We start from the raw sequence: 25,426 nt of genomic DNA on the forward strand, positions 1-25,426 counted from the left end.
TGCTAGTGCAGCAAATTTCTACCTAGTCTACTCCATTTAGCTCCCGGCAGTGATTGTCGCAATTTTATCAATTGGAAGTCTTCTGTTTAGTCATTTTCATTTTTCGCATCAAGAATTATCTTATCATTCAATCTCAGTGCAAGGTAAGGACAGTGATCACCTTTCAATCATTTCCTGCCGACAATGCTGACAGAGGAAAATAAAATGTGGGAGGCAATTTCCAGGTTTTAACAATTGTGTCAAGAGAAGTTTTGAATGCAATTATCCAGATACATATCGAAAGACCAGTACAAAGTTAGTGAAGAGCCGCAAACATGCGAACGCAAGATACTTTGGTTTTAGTTCTGTGAATAGATCACTTTTTGAGGCTGGAATGCCGTTTTGTAATGTCGATTTTGAATTAGAGGGCAAGTATGCATCAAGCTCAATGAAACGATTTATCAATTCTAAGGTGTACAAGAAATATATTGAAGAACCAATTTTCATATTGCAGGCCATGAAATTAATGAATAATAGTGCATCGTGTTCCTTTTTTGAGCATATAGTGGATCTCAATGCCCTGGAGATGAGCCTGAAATTTAAGAGGGGAGGTGGTTTTCAGACATTACTACTTCCGCATGCGGTAACCATCCTCTCTGAAAGGTTTTTTGATTGCCCACCAGATGTTCAAGACCTTATAGAAGAACTACATCTTTTGCTTGATGAGTGTCCGGATTGTCTTGAAAAAGTTACGTCATACATACTACTCGCAGACTATTACCACTGTAACTTCAAGGTATANNNAGCGGCTTGGAAGCGGATTTATCTAGGAACTTCAATCGGATATGCACTGGGTCTACGTGGGACTTCATCGAAGATCAGGGCTATGTTATTGTTTGAGGACTCACTCATATGTTCCATCCTTGGTCGTCCCAGTCCCATTAGCAAAGTCAATTCAAAGCTTATTCATAGCCTTTGCGATGGTTGGGGTGAAATCGCCCTGTTTTTAAGGGACTTTAATGCTATTCTTCGTGACTTGGAGTCAGAGAACAATATCGAGAAAGTCATATGCCTTGAGTCGAAGTGCGACACTATCGTTGAAAAGACTAGAAGCTCTTTGGAAAAGCGTCATCCCCAATATGATCAAAAACTCAAGTTTTTGGACTATCTGAAACTCCTGATCATGGTGTCCAGTTNNNAAGTCAGGCTTTTATCCTCCCTGTTCTCGAAGCATAGGCTGATTCAGAAACGTTTGGATGAAAATTGCAGTGATTTTACAAACTTATTATGTGAACTTTTTCAGTATTTAACGGATTCAGGATTGGCAACTAAAAGTAATATCTTTAATTTTCGTTCCCCCCCCTTTTTTCCTGCATATTGTTGTGTCTTTCACGCATTCCTCTTTCAGTTTCTATTTACTTCAAGTGAGCTTTTGAAGATTTCCGACAAAGAGGAAGCATGCACTAGACAAACATCAATATCGAGAAATCTATCTTCTTTGGGCACCACCATTACACTTCTGAAGAACTTCGATTATGTTGCTGACAAGATATTTTTCTGCGGTTTCATGAGAGACGTTTTCGAATCCTTTAGAGCTCTTCTCTGCCGAAAAACTGACGACAGATTTCTTGTTCAGCTGCCAGATGTATACTCTGCTGGCCAGGCAACATATGATAAAGGACCGGCTCTTTGCGGTAAACTTTCCAGCAAAAGCCAGGGTGTTCCGTCACCATTTACTGAGGATACAGCGGATTGGATAGCATCTTGCTTTTATGATGGGGTCCCCTATTTACTTTCTGTGGATAACTCCTCTCAATAATTGATAGGTGAGGCCGTATAGTGAATGACTGGAGCTTTGGAATGAAGTTGACTCAAATTTTGGCCAAACAAATCGAAGGATAGAGCATAAGACTTGCATTAATGTTCAGCAGCAGAAATAAATATGTGTGCATACTAGACCAGAATCAATGACGATGCCTATTTTTGCTGTAAGTTTCTTCATCATTTATTGATTCTCCATCTCCTACCATTTGAAAGTGCGGCTATACAGAAATCCTTTGGCTGCTTACATCAAGATGGTAAAGAGTGTAGAAAACTTAAATATGTGCATCAATATTACTATTTCATCCTCGTCGGCCAACCAGTTAGTTACGAGCATGAAGTATTACTGAGCATAAGGAACTAATGCAATTCAATAGCCATCATTCATGATTCCTGTCGCGCACTGACGTGACTCTACTCGAATCAACACTAGTAAGGGAAAGCAAGTGCATTGTGTGCTAAAATCGAAGCATTTGAACGTCCCATGCTCAAAGTCTGGCCCGTGAAACATCTGAAACGTGACTCTTGAGACGCTGAAAGCCCATTTCCAAGTCGCGAAGTTGATCATCTATATCCTCCAGCCCAACTTGTATCCTTAATGCATAACCGAATTGAGACCAGGTCATAATTCTCTCTCTTGACGTGGCGTTAACAGGGATGAGTAGAGACTCATAACCACCCCATGAGTAACCGAGCTTGAAAATATGCTTTTTTTCAAGCATATCCTTGAGCCGCTGTTATCTCTCTTCCATAGGTCATGGCCTGGACAGTCCTCAAACGCATGGTGAAGGATTTTCTCAACTTCATCTCTTGCTCCCAGCCATTTAGCAAGCACTATTGTTTTGCGTTCTGCTTCTTTGACTCGTAGTTATAGGGTACGGAGACCTCTGAAGGCCAAATGGCAAGCATCAGCACCTGGAAGCATACCAATAGCGTCATATGTATTTCGTAATGCAGGCCAGCAACTACCCTGGAAAGCGGCTCTGCAGCCCGCATCTTCGAAGAGGGAAATACGTCGGTGTAATACCACTTCGCGCTCCCTTGTTGCAGTAAGTTTTTCAGTAACGAAAACGTTCATACCGGTGCCTTCTTAGTTTTGAACTTTAGTGCATTCAGTTCGACGCCCTATTTCACTTCAGCATATAACTCCAAACCATCATACAATTTTCCAAAAAACCCTTCATGCCAACTTCTCAATTCCTTCCATTCACTCTCCGGTAGAGTCATCTGCATCATATGCAACCACCCACCAATGATAAAGTCCGCGTAGCTAGCTCTTGTTCCCAGTAAAAACGGTCCACTGCTGTCTCGATAACAGCATAGTCAGGCCACGCACGGCACTAAGAAACGATTCCTTGACCTTCTCTCGCTGCTCGCCTACCAAAGCAAAGTCTTCCCAGCACTTAGCACCTGCACGTCTAACAAATTCGGCCTTACTGGCCTCAGCAGTAGCTGGATCCAGTAGGAAACACTGAATCGCAAGCTGCACATATACGGTAAATGCTGCATCGACATTCATATTGAATCTGGTATACTCAAGAAAGTTGCTCTCGCTCCATTTTAATGGTGGTATAGCAGGTGCAAGATGGTGGCTAAAACGTAGTCCAGCTTCTGAGGTGGAAAGAGATCGCCTGCACCACCGTTCGGATAAGTCTTTTCTAATTAGACCGCGATCTCGAAGGAGTCGCCAACTAACGAAGCGGTAGCTGGATCTTGGATAATAGGCTGAGTAACGAAGTCGCTACCATCCTGAAATTTGCGGCAGTGGTAAATTGAAACCTTTACGAATATTTGGAATATCAGGTAAACTTATCCACGAAGTAGAGTATCGAAGGCCTTTAGAATCGAGTGCCTGCCGAGTTTTCCCGGGATTTCGTGGACAACAGTTCTTTTCAACTGGCGGGCGCATGGCAATGTCATAGAAGGCAATATGCTTCGAGTTTGAGGTCAATGACATAGGAAGTGATGGAAATGTGATGAAATTTTCAAGAATCAAAAGTCCTGGCAGGTGAAATAGTGTAGTATTGTAGTGAGGATCCTACTCTACTAGCTAGCTGTGTTATTTGGGATGTAGTATAGCTTCAACACTATTGATTAAATAATCTTAATGACTCAGGGTAATTAGTAAGTTACAAGAAGGCATTTATATGTTCAAGCCTTAACCTTGACTTGCATGTGATAGCAGTTAATAGAGAAGGTAGAAATATCGCCGGGATCGCGTATTTCTTATCACAGCAGTTTGATATTCCTCTAAAAAAGGATGGCTTCCGCTAATTTTGTTATGAAGATCTCCGTTAATCAATCCCAGGCGTTGCTTGATTAGTTGTCTAGTAGTTTTACATTATTGTCAACAAAAGAACCGCTCGTGGTTCACAAGTCAACTCCTGAAAAACATCGTTTACTTGCAGTTACCAAGGATGGAATCTTAAACTCGAAAATCGCTTTCTTTGCTGAAATATGCACTACATTTCAAACTTGATGATAATTCAAGAGGTACTACGTAGCAACGAGCAAACTTTTGCGTCATAAACCTCTATCAATATCGTGATTCAATTTATCTTCTCAACGATGACTAAACGTTGAATATTGCTAGTGGTAACAAAGGGCTAACAAAACTGACAGATGTCAATGATAAAGAGTATGTATATATAAACCGGGCCAAATGGCGCTCTGAAAGACTTGATTAGAAGCTAAAGACGTAGATAAATGAATTTTACATGGCTAAAGTGAATTTCCCAGCAAATGTCTTCAAAATTTGATTATTCAGGAAAGGTTGCGCTGGTAACAGGTGCAGGTGCAGGTATTGGCCGTGAGACTGCACTTGAGTTTTCGAAAGCCGGTGCCAAGGTAGTAGTAGTCGTCGGCCGCACTGGATCCAAAGTGGAAGAAACAGTTCAATTGATTAATGAAGCTGGCGGAGAGGCTATCTCAATTGCCGCTGACGTCTCGACAGAGGAAGAGGTGAAAAAAGTGTGGAGACTACAACTTAACCATTNCGGGCGGTTAGACATAGCATTTAATAATGCTGGTATTCTATATGAAAACCGTCCTTTGGCAGATGTTACGTCCGAGGAATGGCATCGTGTCATTTCCACCAATCTTGACAGCATCTTTTTCGGCATGAAGTATCAAATACGTGAAATGCTTAAGCAGGACGGAGGAGCGATTGTTAATACTGCCTCTGCTGCAGGCGTCACAGGTATCCGCGGATGTGGACCTTACTGTGCTTCAAAATTTGGCTTAGTTGGCCTTAGCGGAGCAACGGCATTAGATTATGCCAGTTCAAATATTAGAGTGAATGTGGTGGCACCAGGCTTGATCGAGACGCCAATGTTGGAGCGTTATACCGAAGGCAATGCGGAAAGACGCCAAGCTGCCATAGATACGACACCACTTGGCCGCGCTGGCTATCCCGAAGGAATTGCTGCAACTGTTTTGTGGCTCTGTTCAGAATTAGGAGCGTTTACGGTTGGAGCGACCTTGGTGGTTGACGGTGGTCAGATCTCATAGATGTGTGTATCGTTCCATTTTGTTACCTTGGAATCTTTACATCGTAAGTAATACAATAAGATTATGAATTGAACGTCGAGGTGGTCGATTTTATTCTGTGTGAATGTATATGTATCACAAACCCTGGCTAGTGAGCGTACGTCATTAGCATTGTTAGAGGGCTCAATATATCAATCTCTCCCATTTTGAATAACGAGTTATCTCCGCTGAGGACGTTTTGAACCTATAGTTCCTACAAGTACGCTCCCTCAAATATAATGAAAATTCTTGATTACAATAAGACATTGTTGTTTTGTGAGACTTGGAACTCTTTTCGCGTTAAATCATGTTTAGTTCGGTTCATCATATTCTTTAAGATCATAAGACTTAAAAAACTAGGAAACGCAAGACAGAAATTTAAAGTAACCAATAAGGGGATACTAAAAGCCGAAGCACCAATCTGCTTCGTTTCAGTTATAATTCACTCCTAGGTCGTTGAAACTTCGAATTGTAAGAAGAGGTCTAAATTAGTTGAGGCCATCCAGAGTTTACTTGCAAGTATAAGAGTTAGGTATGTAGAGCGTAGATAGTGGAACGTCGACTAATCTCTTCCCTATCTCCTCTAGGTCTCATGGAGAGGACAAATGGCTGACGGAAGCTCTCATGTCTATCACCACTTGATATTGCAAATTTATGGCCTAACAACTGTCCAATCACATTTGCTGAGATATGCCTCTCACCATTACTCACTCTCATAGAATGCGTTAATGACCTCTCAGCTGTTGATAGCTTCTTCCTGATCGGGAGAATTTAGAGAATTTATAGAACAAGAAAATTCTTTTGGGATCATATATAGTAGTAATAATAATACTATAATTAAATTTTACTCAATTACTCCTAGATATAGTATCTATAATTGATAGGACCAAGCTTGCTGGAACAGTCAAATATAGAGGAGTTGTTGTATCGAAAGAAAATTATTATGAAGAACAATATAAATAACGTTGAAAAGATTATTCATCAATTGTTAAATTTTTCTTTCTTGGTCGACCACTGACTTGAGAATGGGACATTTATGAGAAATAGATGATATAAATGAAGTAAAGATAAGCTATTGTAAAGGAATCTTTCAAGTAAGAGAGATTTAAACTTTAAACATTAAGTATTCTCCAGCGCTTCTTGTGTCTACTGTGAAGCTAGCCAGAAGCGACTCATTCACTTGCGTTATGGTCAGGAGGTCAGAAAAATACAAAAATTCGAAAGAACTCATGCAGAACAGCCCTCTTCTCCTAGGGTCTTCCATCTCATAAGCTCTTGGTAGCAAGCTTTTAAGACGCCAGAATGTTTTCTTTACGTTGATGCTTCGAGAGTATCATTTTATGATGAATCCTATGATGGCCCACCTTTTGCCTCTCTTTGCTCCATTATCTTGTAAGCTATAGCTAGTGACTAAAAATCAATTTTTGGCTAGTGGTTGTGTGTGACCCTTTGATCGCATTAGCGAGTGTAACTGCTCCAACAAACTTCAATATGAGATGGAACGAGGTAAGTCTATCAATAGAACAATTTTTGGATATCGAAAGGAATCGACGAACTTATAATTGTCTTTCAAGTTCCATTGGGAGTCGAAATTATCCCACTCAATACCTGGATGACCTGACTGATCGAGAAAAAAAACAGCCCCCTTCCCCCATCCCCAGTCGCAAACCCTTCATTCCCACCATCATGCCGTTTTACTTCAACAACTTTCCTCAGCTCCTCTTTTTTCAAATGGCGTTAATGAAGGCCGGTTTGTTAAAGTGATCTACATTCTCGCTGCACTCCAAGTTGACCCCACAAAGTCGATGCCCTGCAGTAACAACTGCACCGGAAGACCGGGTCCTACTTGGTCCAACAAAGTTAGATTGAAATCTGCTGTCAATCGAAGACTGGCTGATCAGTCCACAGCCGGACATGTGGGTGATACCTCTATAGTTTGACCCAGTCGGCGTAGTGAACGCCGTTGATATATGGCCCATTTGGCTGCTGGGACTAGCTGTCGGACCTTTTCCTACCGAAGGAACCCCCCCGCAGGTTGAATATTTGCGCTAGTAGATAGATTGGGTGGCTGAAGAAGACTCTAAACCACATCGAATGATTTAAATAAGCGAGTGAAATCAGTATGATTTGTGGATCTGGGGTCTTTGATTGAACTATCAAGATCGAGAAAAAGAGTTTATTCTGTTTAGTATGTCGGTCAAGGACAAGTTTTTATTGCGTAATGTGGAATATCACGGGCGGTTGTATGATAAGTTCCCAAAAATTTACAACGTATATGCCATCGGTATGGTAGCGTGTATCTCCGGTCTTATGTTTGGGTTTGATATCTCCTCGATGTCATCAATGATCGGAACGCATTATTATCAGGAATTTTTTGGGCGTCCCAGTTCAACGGCCCAAGGTGGTATCACTGCTTCGATGGCTGGTGGTTCTTTGTTAGGGTCCATTGTTTCTCCCAACTTTTCTGATGCGTTTGGTCGTCGTTTCTCGCTTCATCTATGTGCAGCTCTTTGGATTATTGGTTCGATTATCCAATGTGCATCTCAGAATCAAGGCATGCTTATTGCTGGCCGTGTGATCAGTGGTATGGGGATTGGGTTTGGTTCTTCTGTTGCTCCTGTGTACTGTTCGGAAGTGGCTCCTCCAAAAATTAGAGGTACTATTTGTGGTCTTTTTCAATTTAGTGTTACTCTTGGTATTATGATCTTGTTCTACATCGGGTTCGGGTGTCATTATATTAACAGTACTGCATCATTCCGTGTGACTTGGGGCTTGCAAATGGTTCCTGGGTTGATCCTGTTGGTAGGTACGTTCTTTTTGCCCGAATCTCCAAGGTGGCTTGCAAACCATGGTCGTTGGGAAGAATCCTATGACATAATTGCACGTATTGGCGCTAAAGGTGATCGCGATGATCCACACGTCAAGTTCCAGATTGACGAGATTAAGGAACAGGTCATGATTGATCGGGAAGCTGTCGACTTCAGTTACAAGCATCTATTCCGTAAGAAGACTATCAGGAAGACGATCGTCGGCGTTTCAGCTCAAATGTGGCAACAACTTTGCGGTATGAACGTTATGATGTACTACATCGTCTACATCTTCAGGATGGCAGGGTACGGTGAATCAATGGTCTTGGTTTCCGGTTCCATTCAGTATGTTTTGAACGTTGTCATGACCATCCCAGCCCTTTTCCTGGTGGACAAGATTGGTCGTAGGCCCGTTTTGATCACAGGAGGTATTTTGATGTTTATTTGGCTTTTCGTTGTTGCCGGATTGCTAGCGAATTATTCAGTGGCAGAGCCTGATGGATTCGACGGTGACCAAACTGTTACTATTAGAATTCCAGAATACCACGGGTCTGCAGCTCGGGGTGTCATCGCTGCATCCTATTTATTCGTGTGTTCTTTTGCACCAACCTGGGGTATTGGTATCTGGATCTACTGTTCCGAAATTTTCAACAACATGGAACGTGCTAAAGGGACTGCCTTATCCGCATCTGTGAACTGGGCTTTCAACTTTGCTTTGGCAATGTTCGTCCCAAGAGCCTTCCAGAACATCTCATGGCAAACATACATTATCTTTGGTGTCTTCTCGGTAGCATTGACCATCCAAACAATCTTCATGTTCCCAGAAACAAAGGGCAAGACACTGGAAGAAATAGATCAAATGTGGGCGGACCATATTCCAGCTTGGCAAACCGCATCCTACGTTCCTATTTTACCGGTCATGAAGGACAACCAAGGCAGAAAACTGGGCATTGATGACAATGTGGAACATGTTGAAAATGTGTCTTGCGGCCCATCTACCGAAAAAAATGGTGTCAAGAGTCCAGAATTAGCAAGCGACAGTTCAAGCAGTGCTTCGAACAGGAACGGTGAGTCTAAGCTCGTGAACCAAGTTTAATGAACGTTTATGATTTTCAATTTGAAAGATTCTCTCCGCGCTTGATGCGCCATATTTCTCTAGTGACTAATTTAGTACGATTTATTATTGATTTGTTGTTTATTTCTTAATAGTTAATCTCAATGAATTCTACGCTAAGAACATTCCAATGACGAATAAAAATACCAAAATTATTGACTTTCTCTTATTCGGGCAAGTCTTGCGCGAAACTGTCAAGATCTAATTTCAGCTTAAACATTCTCATGTTTAGTATAATTCGAAATCTGGCGTTTATGACCGACCACAATACTTCTTGTATGGCTTGAATCAAAACGTGGTTCGAAGTTACTCAATCGATCATTATCTGGGGGCGGGCAAAGCGAACATTCGCGGGCTCTGATGCCCCGAGGAAAAACGAAAAAACTCATGTGGACTCCTCGGTCGACAGTGTGCCGGCAGCATAAAAACAGATGATACGGTCCCAGGAGAGATTGAATTGCCTGAATGCTGGCGAAAGATGACTTTAATAACTGCAAATGATTGAATTCAGAATTTACATAAAATAGCAGGTCCTTAGCACTTTTTGCCAGTCGGAATAGTTTTTCTTGTCAAAAGTTTTACTATACACAGATATCAGACAAACTAATATAACTAGAACTATGACCAACGAAACATTTGATTTTACCGACCATTCGCATAGACGTTACAATCCATTGACTGATTCTTGGGTTCTTGTCTCGCCTCATAGAGCCAAGAGACCGTGGTTGGGTCAACAGGAAGCTCCTTCGAAGAACGATGCGCCAGAATACGATCCAAAATGTTATTTGTGTCCTAATAATACCAGGGCTTCAGGTTCATCGAACCCAGCTTACGCGAATACTTATATTTTCCCTAATGATTTCGCAGCTGTTAAGCTAGAACAACCCAAATTGGTTGAGAGTAAAGGCGATACTTTGAAGAATAGATTGTGCAAGGTTGAATCGGTCAGGGGAAACTGTTTTGTGATTTGTTTCAGCCCAAAGCACAATCTTACCATTCCTCAAATGAAGCTGGAGGATTTGACACAGGTTGTGAGTGCATGGCAGACGTTGTACTCCAACTTGGCTAAGGAAGCCAGGGAAGAGGGCAAACCATACAAGTACCTCCAGATTTTTGAAAACAAAGGTACAGCAATGGGTTGTTCCAATCTACATCCTCACGGCCAGGCATGGTGTTTGGAAGCAATCCCAACTGAGATTGCCAAGGAACTGAAATCGTTCAAGAAATACAAAGATCAGTATGGTACTGATTTGTTAGGCGACTACGTTAAAATGGAACTAGAAGAAAAGAGTCGCCTGGTTTTGGAGAACGAAGATTTCATTGTTGTCGTTCCATACTGGGCTGTCTGGCCATTTGAGACCATGATTGTTTCCAAGTCGAAGATACCTTCTGTGGATAAGCTCAACGACCGTGAGAAGAAGAATTTAGCCTCCATCATCAAAGAGCTCACCATTAAATATGACAACCTGTTTGAGACAAGTTTCCCTTACTCAATGGGTATCCACCAGGCTCCATTGAATGCAGAGGGCGAAGCATTGAACGACAGCTGGTTCCACATGCACTTCTACCCACCATTACTGCGTTCAGCCACTGTCAGAAAGTTCTTGGTCGGTTTCGAACTGTTGGGTGAACCGCAAAGAGATTTGACTGCAGAGCAAGCTGCCACTAGATTAAGAGCTTTGGACAGTAAAGTTCACTACCTGGAAAAGTTGTGAGCATATTGCCCTCATGTCATGATTTATATGTACACCTTCTTATAAATTATAAATGAATGACCTTGAATGATATTTCGCAGGGCAGAGCTCCTACCAGGTAGTTATTTTTTAATTCACGCCCTCTCGAGAGGATATAAAACTGTTCAGAATCCTCAACATAATCAAAATTAGCAACTAAGCTCAAATATACACGGTTACCATGAAACATCATCATTGCTACAAAGTGAAAACGCCTAAGTCAAGTCTATTTAATGCCAATTCATAATTCATACAAAAAGCTACCCGCTGTCGGTTTGGAAACAATAATAGCCTCATTAATTTCGACATCAGTAATCTTGGGATACCTGACTCTGTAAAATTTGTCAGTTAGGGCCTGTTTGACCTGTTCCACGTTCCCACCTGGACCACCCGGGACAAGACTAACCGTGCATCCACCAAAACCGGCACCCGTCAACCTAGAGCCGTACGCACCATTAGATCTAGCGATGGCACATATTTCATCGGTTTCCGGACAGGAACACTCGTAAAGCTTGTCGCAGGACTCTTGCGATTCATTCATTAGCTCTCCAAATATCTTGAAGAAATCTTCGTCCGAAGTAAACTGGTACGGGCTAGTCATCAATTTTAACGCTTTCAGAACCCTCAAGGCCTCGGAGTAAACGTGTTTTGCTCTTTGATATAGTTTTAAAGTTTCAAATCTGACAGGAAATATAGATAAATACTCTCTTGCAAACTCTTCATTGGAAATATTTAAAGCAGCAGCAGCTTCGTCAACCGCATAGCCCTTATTTTTGCAAGTAAAAGTTTCCTCTACAAGCGCCAAAGTCCTGATCAAAAAGTCGACACCTGTTTCGATAGAGCCATCCCACGGTGCAGCATTGTGATATTTGGCATGGTAAGCGTTCATAAAGTCTCTCAAATTACCCTTGAAAGAGCTTTCATCCTCTGGAACAGTGCGTTCGTCTTTCAAAGATACGCCATACTTTGCTGCCAAAACACTTGCAGCGATTGTGACCTCCACAACTCTTAAATTATAGTTTGTTGGAGCTGTTTCATACTTGCTGGCAACAACCATAGTATTGGCGATGACAAAAGTCACTTCGTAGTTGTTCAATTGTGGGAATTTAAATGCAGTTGCCTTCAACTCGGGCTTGAACTCAACATACAACGCATGGTCAGCCTTACCACATACTGAAGCTGCTTGGTCCATACCACCGTTGTTGAGACCAAGATAGTGTTCAGCAACAATTGTGATTCTGGTCAAGTCCTGCTGAGACATCTGGTAGCCTTTACCCATGTTAGCTCTGACTACAGCCAAAGCAGTAGCGCAGATAAACGCAGCAGACGATGACAAACCACCACCTGGCGGAACTGAACCTTGACAAAAAACCTTCAGACCAGCCAAAGGCGCATTGCCAAATTTCTCTGGGGCGATTTCCTTCAAAAAAGAGTGAGCAACATGCATACCACATTTGAAATAGTTGGACCACTCGGAAATCGATGCGTCAATCTGAACATACGATCCATCAGTGGGTAAATCAAATTTCCTCTCTCCAAATCTCACGTCGTCATTGGATAATACGATAGTACCCGAGTCCTTGATGACCTTCACAGCACACATCATATCGACATCAATTGCCATGGACAACACAGAAAAATCGCAGTAATCGATATGTTCACCAATTAAATTGACTCTTCCTGGCGATCTGGAAATAAAATTTGGATCAACGCCATACGTATTCTGGAACTTTGACATCACTGAAAAGACTCTCTCTCTCTTATCCGCTGACAGGTTGAATTCTGAATCAACGTTCAGCGCAGGAACGAACATCTTGAAGAATACTGCTTAACGCACTAAATCCAAAAGGTGGATACAAGGGGGCTGTAGCTTGCCGTTTAATAGTTTTTTTTCAGTCTACTTCATCCAATATCATCTTTCTAGCCTTTCTCTTTAATCCTCGACAGAGCATCCTTCCAGGACGACAATTTAAGGACACACACGGCTATCCACCAATCTTACAAACCTGGAGAAGTTTAACTTGTTCTAACTCCATATTATGGTCGTCAAATCAACAGCAGTTTGACGCACCAGGAAACCCCGCGGAGCACAGTGGACCGAGTTGTTGTTGACGGGGGACTGACCTCCGATCGGTGGAATGACAATCGACCTTTTAAAAGAATAGAGCGAGGTTCTTACCAGGAGTGGCTGAAACATTCCACATGCCATGGGTGAACTTGTTGCATATATATAAATGAAAGGTGGATCGTAGGGTTGGTCGCATCTAAATGGTGTGCATTGGTCAAACAAACTAAATCTCTGAAATAATTCTCAATGACAATGGCAGAAAAGAGAATATCAGGTAAGAAATATGTGCTAGTAACTGGTGGTGCAGGTTACATTGGATCGCACGCAGTTGCTGAGTTGATTGAGAATGGGTATGAATGTGTTGTGGTTGATAATTTGTGCAACTCATCTTACGAATCTGTGGCTCGCTTAGAGCTATTGACAAAACATTACATTCCATTCTGCAAGGTGGATCTATGTGACCGCGAGGGACTGGAAAAAGTGTTCCAAGAGTACAAAATTGATTCTGTCATTCACTTCGCTGGTTTGAAAGCTGTTGGGGAGTCTACAAAAATTCCCTTGACGTACTTCCACAATAATATCCTAGGAACGTTGGTTCTTCTGGAATTGATGGAAAAGTACCATGTTGAAAAGCTGGTGTTCTCGTCCTCGGCAACTGTGTACGGAGATGCCACGAGATTTCCTAATATGATTCCAATTCCTGAAGAGTGTCCATTGGATCCAACTAATCCTTATGGTCACACGAAGTTTACAATTGAGAAGATTTTGCAGGATCTTTACGCTAGCAACACGAATATCTGGAAATTCGCTATCCTGCGTTATTTCAATCCTATTGGCGCTCATCCATCAGGACTAATTGGTGAGGATCCTTTGGGTATTCCAAACAATTTGCTTCCATACATGGCTCAAGTCGCTGTTGGCAGACGTGAAAAACTGTATGTGTTTGGTGATGACTATGAAACTAGAGATGGTACACCAATTCGTGATTACATCCATGTGGTAGACTTGGCCAAGGGTCATATTGCAGCGTTGAAATACTTGGACGCACACAGTACTGACGGGTTGTGTCGTGAGTGGAACCTGGGATCAGGTACAGGCTCTACTGTGTTCGAAGTGTATCGTGCTTTTTGCAATGCATCCAACAAGAAAATTCCTTACGAAGTTACTGGTAGAAGGGCAGGTGACGTTATAAATCTGACTGCTAAACCAGACAGAGCTCAACGTGAATTGAAATGGAAGACAGAGTTAGATGTCGGTGTTGCATGTTCTGATTTATGGAAATGGGCTACGGAAAATCCTTTTGGTTACCAACTAAACGGACAGAAAGCTGTTTTTGCTGCGCAAGTTAATGATTACGAAGACAGATTTATTACAATTGGGGCCGGTTCGAAATTTGAGGCCACCATTGCTAATCTCGGTGCCACACTGGTTGATCTTAAGGTCAACGGTCAATCAGTGGTTTTGGGTTACTCTGAAGCTGAGGAATACGTTGCTGATAATGGGACTTACGTTGGTGCCACCGTTGGCCGTTACGCAAATCGTATAAAGGAGGGTTTGTTCACCTTGCAAGATGGCCCTCACAAGTTGACAGTCAACAACTGCGGTAACACTAATCATAGTAGTATCAGTTCTTTCCACACCAAAAAGTTTTTGGGACCTTTGGTTGAGAATCCTTCCAAGGACGTTTACATCGCCGAGTTTCTTCTTTTAGATGACCATTCAGTGCCAAATGAGTTCCCGGGTGACTTAGAGGTCCTCGTAAAATATACTTTAAACGTCGCCGAGATGTCATTGAAATTGAGTTATCAAGCCCAATTGATAAATGGTGAAGCTACTCCAATTAACATGACTAATCACACGTACTTTAACTTGAACAAAGTCAATAATGAACAATCTATTAACGGTACAGAAGTGAGAATTTGTTCAAACAAGTCACTAGAAGTTAGTGATGGTGCATTGATCCCAACAGGAAAGGTCATCGAAAGAGATATCGCTACATTTGACTCTACTAGACCTACTACTTTACGTGAAGACGGTCCTTTCTATGATTATTGTTTTATTTCTGACGAAAACAAAGGGTTAAAATCGCCTGACTCGACAAGCCATAATGATTTAGTCCCCTTCTTCAAGGCTTATCATCCCGAATCGAAAATTACTTTGGAAGTCAGTTCCACGGAGCCAACGGTCCATTTCTATACTGGCGACGGACTTTCTGGAAAGTTTGAACCAAGATCTGGGTTTGCTGTCGAGCAAGGGAGATACATTGATGCAATCAACCGTAGTGACTGGGAGGACTGCGTTCTTCTAAAACGTGGCGATGTTTACACTTCAGAAACCCAATATCGTTTCGAGAATTAGATATGTGAATAGGTGATTGACGTTGTCGTTCACCCTATACAAAACCAAAGCTTTAGTAGATTTTAATATATGATGAGATATATATCAAAACATGACTGTCTGGTTAGGATGTGCGAGTCAGCAGGGAATGGTTGGATTAACAACCGGAACCAATCAAATCGGAATTATAAACCTTAATTAAAGTTGACACAAACCCCAGAACTTAGTGTGTATTATTCAAGTTGTTCAATCCAAAATAAAACACCAATATTCTACTAGCATTGAACAAATGATCACTGCATAAGCATTATATATTGTATTGATTTTGCTTTTGTCTATTGTCATCAGAGAATTAAATGCTACTAGCATACTACCATCATCGGGAATCAATAAAATTATTCATCTTAAAAAACAGAAAAATTTGATATCATTCGATATTACCAGCTTAAGTTTCTTCATAATTTGCTATGACAGCTGATAGCTCGTTTGATCTTTGAATGCTGATCAGTTCTATGAAGCACATAAGCTCAGTGAAAGCCGTTGGATCAGCCTTTTTTGGTACTTTATTTTATCGAATTGTTGTTAGCGCGGGTGGACAAATTTTGATTAGCTCGATGATCGAAGGACAGACTCACCTCGCTGCTATGAGAGCATTATAAGAAACTCGGACTAAACAATAAGTGGGGAAATAGCAGATGTTTGAGATGGATAGAGCCTGCGACTCCTGTCGTCATAAGAAGCTGAAATGCTCCAAGACAAGACCTAAATGTAAGAAGTGCCTGAAAAATGGTTGGGACTGCTGCTATTCACCTAGAATAAAAAGGTCGCCGCTGACCAGAGTTCATCTTACTGAAGTGGAATCGAGACTGGAGTACTTGGAGCAGTTGCTCACCGAACTTTTTCCAGGAGTAGATCTGGACGAGATTTACAAATGTGAATCATATGATAAAGCCAACAATTTAATAGGACGACTCTTGCTCTCTATCAAAGATAGAGAAGCTGGTTTGAATGAAAGAGAGAAGCAGAAGCCAAGATTTCACTTTGATTCTTCTGCGCAGGAACAAAAGTGGATTATTGATAGTGGTTATGGGGGCAGAAGTATACCCCTGAACAGTCTCCCGAGAGATCCATTGCTGGGGTTTGATTGGAATGAAGAAGAAAGTACCTATTTGAAAGATGACTGTATGGGATTTTTGAATACGGACTCGGATAACAGAGGATACTATGGTGCAGGCTCTCCAAGCTCGACTCTCAATGCTGCTGGGATTGATCTTGCTCTGTTCTCCTCCCCTGCGACACGATGTCCCACAACATCACCAATTTCCGATCCGTTGCTTTTGGGTTCTGATCTTGTCATCTCAAAGCTTCTAGACAGTTATTCCGTCAACTTTCATCCATACTTTCCAGTCGTCTTCTGGCAGACTTTTATGGAATGTTACCGCAATCAATCCGAACTCCGTTTCTCACACCAATGGCAGATACTATTCAATACTGTTCTAGCTATAGGCGCATGGTGCCTTACCGAGGAATCAGATATCGACATTTTTTATTATGAAAATGCTAAATCTCATCTTGGGAAGGAAATGTTCGAATCAGGCTCTCTCACCTTGGTAGTCGCACTCAGTTTATTATCCAAATATGCGGCGTGGAAGCAAAAGCCTAATAGTAGTTATATGTATCACGGCCATGCATTGAAAATGGGAGTTTCCTTAGGTCTTCACAAAGAACTGTCACCTGCAGTAACGGATATTTGCCTCAAAGAGCAACGCAGGAGGATATGGTGCTCTTTATGTATTCAAGAGTATCATATTGCTCTTTCACATGGTAGGCCATTACAGTTTTTATTTTCGAAGGAAGACGTGAGCATATCACAACCTTCGTCCATGAATGAGAGCGAGAAATGGACCACAGAGCCATCAATTTATCTCGGTTTCATTGGCAGCATGAGATTGTTTAAAGTTTTTGATAAACTTTGGTATAATAAAGACAGAAGCTCAAAAACAATTAACAGCTGCTTAAGGCTATGCGAAGGACTGAACGCGACTCTTAAAGAATTGCCAAAATTTCTGCAGAAAGATATTTCATCTTTGGTTTTGTCAAGATTTGTACATGAACATCATTGGTTATCTTTCGTGAGGTATTCCCTTCGCTGGCAAAAACTCTGGTTAGTTCTTTACGCTATAAGAGAGTTGATAGAAGACTCTGAATTTACCGATACGGAAGAAAAGTACAGTAGTACAACTTCTCAAAGATGCTGTATTCTGCTGCAAGAATCTGCGCAAGAGATGATTACCAGTGTGATTACATTTATCGATAACAATAAGTTGACTCCCTTTTTCGCTTGGAACTGCACATTCTATCTATTCAATGCCGCTTTGATACCTTTGACAAGCTCAATGTCTCAGCCGTCTTCGAAGGAGCGAGCGCATTGGGTAGCACAATTACAAAGTGTTACTGAGGCCTTAGAGGTGCTGAAAAACTTTAAAGTTCCATCTTGCGAGAGGCTGATTCAGATGATCGATCAGCTGTCCGATTCAATTCGTCTTGTGCATCATGACGATTTTTTTAACAACTGGAAGCCTGATCAGTGATTGCTAATCGTGTGGCACTCTTTTGATGGCAGGTGGAAAAACACCCAAAAACTGGACGACCCATATCTCTTTCGGAACAAATTGTAAACTCTCATGACAACGGAAAGATAGGCTGATCAGTTTCAGCCTTCTGGTATGAAAAAGAACCTTTCGGGTATATAAAGGGTTCTCATACATTCTGTTACAGCCTCCGTCACACACATCGGTTAATCGTACTTCCCATTTGAACTGAGAGGCGGTCGATAGGCTTTAAAGCTAGGTAGGCTTGTCATTGTTTGGCTAGTGGTTGGGGTTTTTGTCCCTGAATTGGACAAAATCGAAGAAGAACTTTGCAATGAATCTACTAATTATTGTAGAGTTTTATTCTATTAGCATAGTGATTCTGCCGGCTGGACAGGAATACCGTACCTGGCGTGCGTAATACCCCGTACCTAAGGGGAAATAATTATTTTCTTGATGAAATCATCGATCGATTGTTTTGAATAGTAAGGAAACAGGAAGATATTACACTGCTGTAATCTATATGTAGTAGTTCTACAACTAAGCATCGGTATGAAACGCACCATTGCATGGCCATTCGACCGCTTTAGACAGCAATGTAAACTGCATGAAATTCGTAGTCGATAAAAGATTTTTACTTAATTTTGAGCCTGTCTTCTCAATCTGAAGAGGCCACCACCGTGGGCAGGGACGGTCGCGTTCAATAATCCATAAGGCTCGATGGTACCAACTCTCCCACCAAATAACCTTGTGTCGTTTGCCTTCAAACCATCAGCATATGAAGTTTGTGTGGCATTATACAACAGACCGTTTGCAGAGCGGGAACCATCTAGAATCTGGGAAGCAGTCATATTGTCAACCCGGTTGGCCCACAGGTCATAAACATCCCAAGTGGAAGTCAACTCTTCAGAACCTAAGAAGCTGTCAACGAAAATATCCTCCAAGTAAGCAACCATTGGTCTCTCTTTCATACCACCATTCAATAAGGCTACTACACGATCACCGTTGTCAAGTGGACCACTCCATAGCTGAATTTCACCTTGACCATATTGATCAGTCTCAGGAACAGAACGTTTCCATACTCTAACGGCTGGAATACCGGCTGGATCCTGGTTAATGGCTAAAACCGAGGCCTGACTGTAGATCGAAAAAGAAGAGGGTTTCAAGTTTCTAACATCAGCACCAATGACCATTGGAGACTTGACGATAGACCACATAGAAAAGTGGGCTTTTTCTTCATCATCTGTCAAATTACCGACACCGACCTCCAAACAGTCTAAATCATTCCAACCACCAGTTCCTGCATTTTGTCCCATTGGTGCTGCCTTGTTCAAAATGTTCATAATTGAACAGTGGAATCCTGCGTATGCACAATCGTATTCATCTCCATCACACGGACATCTGCTATCTGGACGATCAAAATCGGCTGTGATATCACCACTGATTCTCCAAGAGTTAGCGATGCCGGAACCCCAATAGAATGTCAAATCCTGACCCCAGTTACACAAAGAGTAGAAAATTGGCCTTCCAGTTTTGTTCAGAGCCTCCGACATGGCACGGTAACGATTGAAGGAAATCTCGGGAGAGCCGAATTGACCACGATTATAACAGTTGTCATACTTCAAGTAATCCACTTCGTTTTGAGCGAAAAAGGCTGCATCGTCTTCTTCATGGCCTAAAGATCCAGAATAGCCGGCACAAGTGTACTCTCCCGCCGAGGAGTACATACCAAACAAAAAATCATTCTCGTGCAGATGGTCTGCAACATGCTTCATACCATTGGGGAACTTGGTAGAATCTGGGACCAACATTCCATTGGAATCCCTCCCTTCAGACCAACAGTCATCCAAGATGACATATTGGTAACCAATGTCTTTCAAACCCAAGGCGGCAATTCTGTCGACCGTACTCAACAGAAGATCTTCGCTAACATCACATGCGAAAGTGTTTCAGTTATTCCAGCCCATCTGAGGGGTAAGCCCAAGACCATTGTAGCTTGGCGATACACCAACAACTTTGCTAGCGAGCAAAGCGATGCTGCTTAGTAGAGAAAAGTTAATCATTAATATTTTGGAATTCTGATTATCTGAGTAACAAACAAACGATTTCTTAAACACCTTAATTTAATCTTCTCATTATATATCAACTTTTTCTTCAATAAAATCGCTACAATACTACTAACACATACCGCCTACTAATTAATTTGTTACTCCAACATTTCGTTTAAACTAAAAGAGCGTGCAAGAGGTACCACCATCTTCCGACAAAAAAGCCGGGGTCAACCCAACTCATTAGTTTGCGCAGTCGCTAGTTCAACAACGCTCAAATGATACCATTTTTGTGCATGTCTAACAAGGACATTGTATTTACTATATTCATTTTACTTTATTCAGGATCCTGGCCCAGTTGGCCTCTCCAAACTCTCTATGCGCTTCTCTCCCCCAGTTAACAATTAGGCACAGTAACCAGGAAAACCAGATGACTGACTGCTCAATACGACTCGTCGCCTCGCTCGACAGTGCACCGACGGCGAAAAAACCGTCATCGCTGTTAAAAAACGTATCTGGGGGGAGGAACGAGCAACTGATTTCTCGAGGGTGCTGCTGAATCATCATATGGTTTCCAGTAGCAGTTGCTGACTCTATATTGAGTTTGAGTAAGTTTCAGCGTCCGGTATGGCGTGGGGGAGAGAATGTTTTGACGAAAGTGTGCTGCTTCTAACTTCATGGTGAACAGTAGGGTTGGTTCTCCATACAGTTGTTGACCAATTCGTAGTGCTGTCGAACTTTCGGAGGTGCAACATTTCAGGGATGACTTTTGCAGTTTCTGATTGTAGCGACGGTTCAATGATTCCTGGGTTTTGGTGCGTTCTGCTACTGTCAGAAAGTTCTTGGTGGGTTTCGAACTGTTGGGTCAACCGCAAAGAGATTCAACCGCTGAACAAGCTGCGACTAAACTGAGAGCTTTGGACAGTTCAAGTGCGCTATTGGGAGACGTCATAACCTTAAGAAATATTTACATAGATGTATGAAACCTCTTTCTTTCTAACAGTGAGTAGATTAAGTGGTTCGGAGGTTTACCAAACAGTCCAAAAGATTTGTCTTCCTCTCTATCTAAGGTCATAAATCATCAATGTACGTTGAAAAAATCATTACTCATGTAGTCTATATAAAAAGGAATCATCACATAAGGCGAGAATGGGACATAAATTATAATTCAAAGAGGTAGCTACCATCTGTTGGTTTGGAAACGATGATTGCTTCTGCTAATTCCTCTTCAGTGATGTTTGGATACTTCACTCTGTAAAATTCATCGATTAGTGCCTGCTTCACTTTCTCGACATCACCGTTTGGACCACCTGGAACTAGACTGACAGTGCTACCACCAAAACCTGCACCAGTCAATCTCGAACCATAAGCGCCATTAGCCAAAGCAATTGAGCAAATTTGGTCAGTCTCAGGGCAAGAACAGTTGTATAGCTTATCGCACGATGCCTGAGATTCGTTCATCAAAGCACCGAAGCTGCTAAAGAATTCTTCATCAGATTTGAACCCAGATGCATTCGTCATTAATCTCAAGGCTCTCAACACTCTCAAAGCCTCGGAGTAGACATGTTTTGCCCTCTGATACAATTTCAAGGTTTCGAACCTAACAGGGAAAATGGATAGATACTCACGTTCAAACTCTTCATTGGAGATTTTCAAAGCGGCAGCCGCTTCACTCACAGTGAAACCTTCAGTCTTTGATCCCAAAGTCTCTTCAACCAAGCTTAACATCTTAGTCAAATACTTGATACCGTTGTCGATATTACCGTCCCAAGTAGAAGCATCTTCGTACTTTGCATTGTAAGCGTTCATGAAATCTCTCAAGTTCCCCTTAGCGCTGTCTTCATCCTTGGCGATAAGCTTCTTCAACACGACATCATATTTGGCTGCCAAAACGTTTGCAGCAACTGTAACCTCAACAACTCTCAAATTATAGTTTGTAGGAGCGGTTTCCTGCTTGTTGGAGACGACCAAAGTGTTGGCAATCACAAACGCAACTTCATGGTTCTTCAATTGTGGGAATTTAAATGCAGTTGCCTTCAACTCGGGCTTGAACTCAACATACAACGCATGGTCAGCCTTACCACATACCGAAGCTGCTTGATCCATACCACCGTTGTTGAGACCAAGATAGTGTTCAGCAACAACTGTGATTCTGGTCAAGTCTTGCTGAGACATCTGGTAGCCCTTACCCATATTAGCTCTGACTACAGCCAAAGTTGTAGCACAGATAAATGCTGCAGAAGAGGACAAACCACCACCAGTTGGCACATTACCTTGACAAAAGACTTCCAGACCAGCCAAAGGTGCACTGTCAAATTTCTCTGGAGCGATTTCCTTCAAAAAAGAGTGAGCAACATGCATACCACACTTGAAGTAGTTAGACCAGTCAGAAATTGTTGAATTGATCTTCACATAAGAACCATCACTAGGCAGTTCAATCTTTCTCTCCCCAAACCTTGCGTCATCATTGATCAGCGTAACAACTTTTGAACCTTCCATAACTTTAACAGCACATAAGAAATCGACATTAATAGCCATGGGTAACACAGAAAAATCACAGTAATCGATATGTTCACCAATTAGATTCACCCGACCTGGAGATCTCGAAATAAAATCAGGCTTGGAACCATACTTCTTCTCAAACTTGGCCGAGATTGCTAAGCATTTTTCACCAATATTTGGCTTCGAAGACAATTCTTCTTTTGATGATACATGAATCACTGGAATGGACATAGCACTAATATTTTTGATTTTACTTTTTACTTGTTACTTTTCTCTTAATTTAATGGCCTTGAAGTTATTACTTAGGAAACCTATCTCAACCAATTTTTACATACTGACATTGATTCAACATTTATATATGTCTTTCTTCCAATCCTGTGTGGGGTCGAATCGATAGCTTAGCTGTCATCAGCGACTTCTACACGGGCGAGGTCGATCCACTTTCACCTCGGAACAATGAGATCCGTGAAGATTTTCCGGACGCTCGCGACCCCGCGCCATCTCGGCGCTCGGTGCCCCGCGTGCGCATTTCTCTCGAGTTACTTCGAGAGGGAGTCGAGGAATATAGATTATGGATTATGGTCTCTGATATGTTTAAAGATGTGGATTCGAGTAATCTTTGAGCTTTTGAATGGAGTAGATGAGTGGATAAAAGAACCAAAAAAAAAATGGACAAAAGGCTACGTTTGGTCACCGGAGGTGCAGGTTACATTGGATCGCACGCAGTTGCTGAGTTGATTGAGAATGGGTATGAATGTGTTGTGGTTGATAATTTGTGCAACTCATCTTACGAATCTGTGGCTCGCTTAGAGCTATTGACAAAACATTACATTCCATTCTGCAAGGTGGATCTATGTGACCGCGAGGGACTGGAAAAAGTGTTCCAAGAGTACAAAATTGATTCTGTCATTCACTTCGCTGGTTTGAAAGCTGTTGGGGAGTCTACAAAAATTCCCTTGACGTACTTCCACAATAATATCCTAGGAACGTTGGTTCTTCTGGAATTGATGGAAAAGTACCATGTTGAAAAGCTGGTGTTCTCGTCCTCGGCAACTGTGTACGGAGATGCCACGAGATTTCCTAATATGATTCCAATTCCTGAAGAGTGTCCATTGGATCCAACTAATCCTTATGGTCACACGAAGTTTACAATTGAGAAGATTTTGCAGGATCTTTACGCTAGCAACACGAATATCTGGAAATTCGCTATCCTGCGTTATTTCAATCCTATTGGCGCTCATCCATCAGGACTAATTGGTGAGGATCCTTTGGGTATTCCAAACAATTTGCTTCCATACATGGCTCAAGTCGCTGTTGGCAGACGTGAAAAACTGTATGTGTTTGGTGATGACTATGAAACTAGAGATGGTACACCAATTCGTGATTACATCCATGTGGTAGACTTGGCCAAGGGTCATATTGCAGCGTTGAAATACTTGGACGCACACAGTACTGACGGGTTGTGTCGTGAGTGGAACCTGGGATCAGGTACAGGCTCTACTGTGTTCGAAGTACACCGCGCTTTCGCTAACGCTTCAGGCAAAGAGATCCCATATGAGGTCACTGGAAGAAGAGCAGGTGACGTGGTAAACTTGACAGCCAAGCCGGATAGGGCAAAAGAGGAACTTAAATGGCAGACTCACCTTGATGTCGGCATGGCTTGTACCAATTTGTGGAAATGGGCAACGGAAAATCCTTTTGGCTATCAATTGAAGGGTGTACATGCTAGATTTGCAGAGACGGAAAATGATTACGAGTCGAGGTTTATCACCATAGGTGCTGGCACTAGTTTTGAGGCAACCGTGGCTAATCTTGGGGCAACTTTGGTTGATTTGAAGGTTAATGGACAATCTGTTGTATTGGGTTATCCAGATGGAAAGGGTTACAAAGAGGGCAACTGTTACGTTGGTGCGACGATTGGTCGTTACGCTAATCGTATCGCCAAAGGCTCGTACAATTTACCAGATGGCGCTCACAGGTTGAGTGTGAATGATGGCGCAAACACAAATCATAGCAGTATTAGTTCGTTCCACCAGAAAACTTTCATGGGACCTTTGGTTGATAATCCCTCCAAGGAAATATACACTGCAGAATTCTTATTATTAGATGGTGAGTCGCAGACGAACGAATTCCCAGGAAAGCTGCATGTGTCTGTCAAATATACTTTGAATGTGTTGGAAAAGTACCTCGATATTGCTTACGAAGCTCAATTGCTCGAAGGGGAAGCCACCCCAATTAACATGACAAATCACACATACTTTAACCTGAACAAGATCTACAACGACCAATCTTTCAGCGGTACGGAAATTAAGGTTGTATCGAACAAAGCTGTAGATGTCGATTCGGCTGGAATTCCAACTGGCGAAATAGTGCCCAAAGCTATTAGCACGCTAGATTCCACTACCAGCACGGTTTTGCGTAACGATGGTCCTTCCTATGATAATTGCTTTATTGTGAGTGAAAACGAAAAGTTGAACTCAACAGACTCCACTCGCGACAACGAACTAATAGTGGTTGCCGAGGCCGCTCATCCTGAGTCAGGTATCTCCCTAGAAGTTCTTACCACAGAACCATCCTTTCAGCTCTACACTGGTGACTTCCTGTGTGGCGCTTTTGCCCCACGATCTGGATTTGCGGTAGAACCTGGCAGATACGTTGATGCTGTAAACATGGGAAAATGGAGAAATAATGTCATTCTGCAACGTGGTGATGTTTACGCTTCCAGAATCCAATACCGTTTCAAAAACTATCATGATTTGTAACGTTTCAAACAGTTTCATAGTTTTAATTTTTTATAAATGAAATGAAGTGATGCACTAAGATATATAGTCATCAGACAGACATCAATGTAATAAAAATCTCAATTCAAGTCTTTTGAAAGTTTATAAAGAATGTTAT

General features: G+C 42.0%; 10 protein-coding genes across 10 annotated transcripts; 7 read left to right on the forward strand and 3 right to left on the reverse strand.

Annotated features, from left to right (window-relative positions):
* Positions 1-373: 373 nt before the first annotated feature.
* TDEL0E00100 (uncharacterized protein) lies at positions 374-1,798 on the forward strand (the record flags this gene model as incomplete). Its single annotated transcript, XM_003681416.1, has 1 exon — positions 374-1,798. The coding sequence occupies one exon, from the start codon at positions 374-376 to the stop codon at positions 1,796-1,798; it is 1,425 nt and encodes a 474-aa protein (XP_003681464.1).
* A 2,744-nt stretch (positions 1,799-4,542) lies between these two features.
* On the forward strand, positions 4,543-5,310 carry TDEL0E00110 (uncharacterized protein; the record flags this gene model as incomplete). Its single annotated transcript, XM_003681417.1, has 1 exon — positions 4,543-5,310. The coding sequence occupies one exon, from the start codon at positions 4,543-4,545 to the stop codon at positions 5,308-5,310; it is 768 nt and encodes a 255-aa protein (XP_003681465.1).
* Positions 5,311-7,518: 2,208 nt separating this feature from the next.
* TDEL0E00120 (sugar porter family MFS transporter) lies at positions 7,519-9,231 on the forward strand (the record flags this gene model as incomplete). Its single annotated transcript, XM_003681418.1, has 1 exon — positions 7,519-9,231. One exon carries the CDS (start codon positions 7,519-7,521, stop codon positions 9,229-9,231), a length of 1,713 nt encoding a protein of 570 aa, XP_003681466.1.
* A 638-nt stretch (positions 9,232-9,869) lies between these two features.
* Positions 9,870-10,964, forward strand: GAL7 (UDP-glucose:hexose-1-phosphate uridylyltransferase; the record flags this gene model as incomplete). Its single annotated transcript, XM_003681419.1, has 1 exon — positions 9,870-10,964. The coding sequence occupies one exon, from the start codon at positions 9,870-9,872 to the stop codon at positions 10,962-10,964; it is 1,095 nt and encodes a 364-aa protein (XP_003681467.1).
* A 259-nt stretch (positions 10,965-11,223) lies between these two features.
* TDEL0E00140 (uncharacterized protein) lies at positions 11,224-12,795 on the reverse strand (the record flags this gene model as incomplete). Its single annotated transcript, XM_003681420.1, has 1 exon — positions 11,224-12,795. The coding sequence occupies one exon, from the start codon at positions 12,793-12,795 to the stop codon at positions 11,224-11,226; it is 1,572 nt and encodes a 523-aa protein (XP_003681468.1).
* Positions 12,796-13,296: 501 nt separating this feature from the next.
* Positions 13,297-15,408, forward strand: GAL10 (bifunctional UDP-glucose 4-epimerase/aldose 1-epimerase; the record flags this gene model as incomplete). The annotated part of the gene is made up of 1 exon (XM_003681421.1): positions 13,297-15,408. The coding sequence occupies one exon, from the start codon at positions 13,297-13,299 to the stop codon at positions 15,406-15,408; it is 2,112 nt and encodes a 703-aa protein (XP_003681469.1).
* A 674-nt stretch (positions 15,409-16,082) lies between these two features.
* On the forward strand, positions 16,083-17,978 carry GAL4 (galactose-responsive transcription factor GAL4; the record flags this gene model as incomplete). Its single annotated transcript, XM_003681422.1, has 1 exon — positions 16,083-17,978. One exon carries the CDS (start codon positions 16,083-16,085, stop codon positions 17,976-17,978), a length of 1,896 nt encoding a protein of 631 aa, XP_003681470.1.
* A 638-nt stretch (positions 17,979-18,616) lies between these two features.
* On the reverse strand, positions 18,617-19,789 carry TDEL0E00170 (glycoside hydrolase family 27 protein; the record flags this gene model as incomplete). Its single annotated transcript, XM_003681423.1, has 1 exon — positions 18,617-19,789. One exon carries the CDS (start codon positions 19,787-19,789, stop codon positions 18,617-18,619), a length of 1,173 nt encoding a protein of 390 aa, XP_003681471.1.
* Positions 19,790-21,187: 1,398 nt separating this feature from the next.
* On the reverse strand, positions 21,188-22,759 carry TDEL0E00180 (uncharacterized protein; the record flags this gene model as incomplete). The annotated part of the gene is made up of 1 exon (XM_003681424.1): positions 21,188-22,759. One exon carries the CDS (start codon positions 22,757-22,759, stop codon positions 21,188-21,190), a length of 1,572 nt encoding a protein of 523 aa, XP_003681472.1.
* A 437-nt stretch (positions 22,760-23,196) lies between these two features.
* TDEL0E00190 (bifunctional protein GAL10) lies at positions 23,197-25,290 on the forward strand (the record flags this gene model as incomplete). Its single annotated transcript, XM_003681425.1, has 1 exon — positions 23,197-25,290. One exon carries the CDS (start codon positions 23,197-23,199, stop codon positions 25,288-25,290), a length of 2,094 nt encoding a protein of 697 aa, XP_003681473.1.
* Positions 25,291-25,426: the final 136 nt, after the last annotated feature.

Source organism: Torulaspora delbrueckii, chromosome 5, assembly GCF_000243375.1.
Source record: "Torulaspora delbrueckii CBS 1146 chromosome 5, complete genome".
Lineage (NCBI taxonomy): Eukaryota > Fungi > Ascomycota > Saccharomycetes > Saccharomycetales > Saccharomycetaceae > Torulaspora > Torulaspora delbrueckii.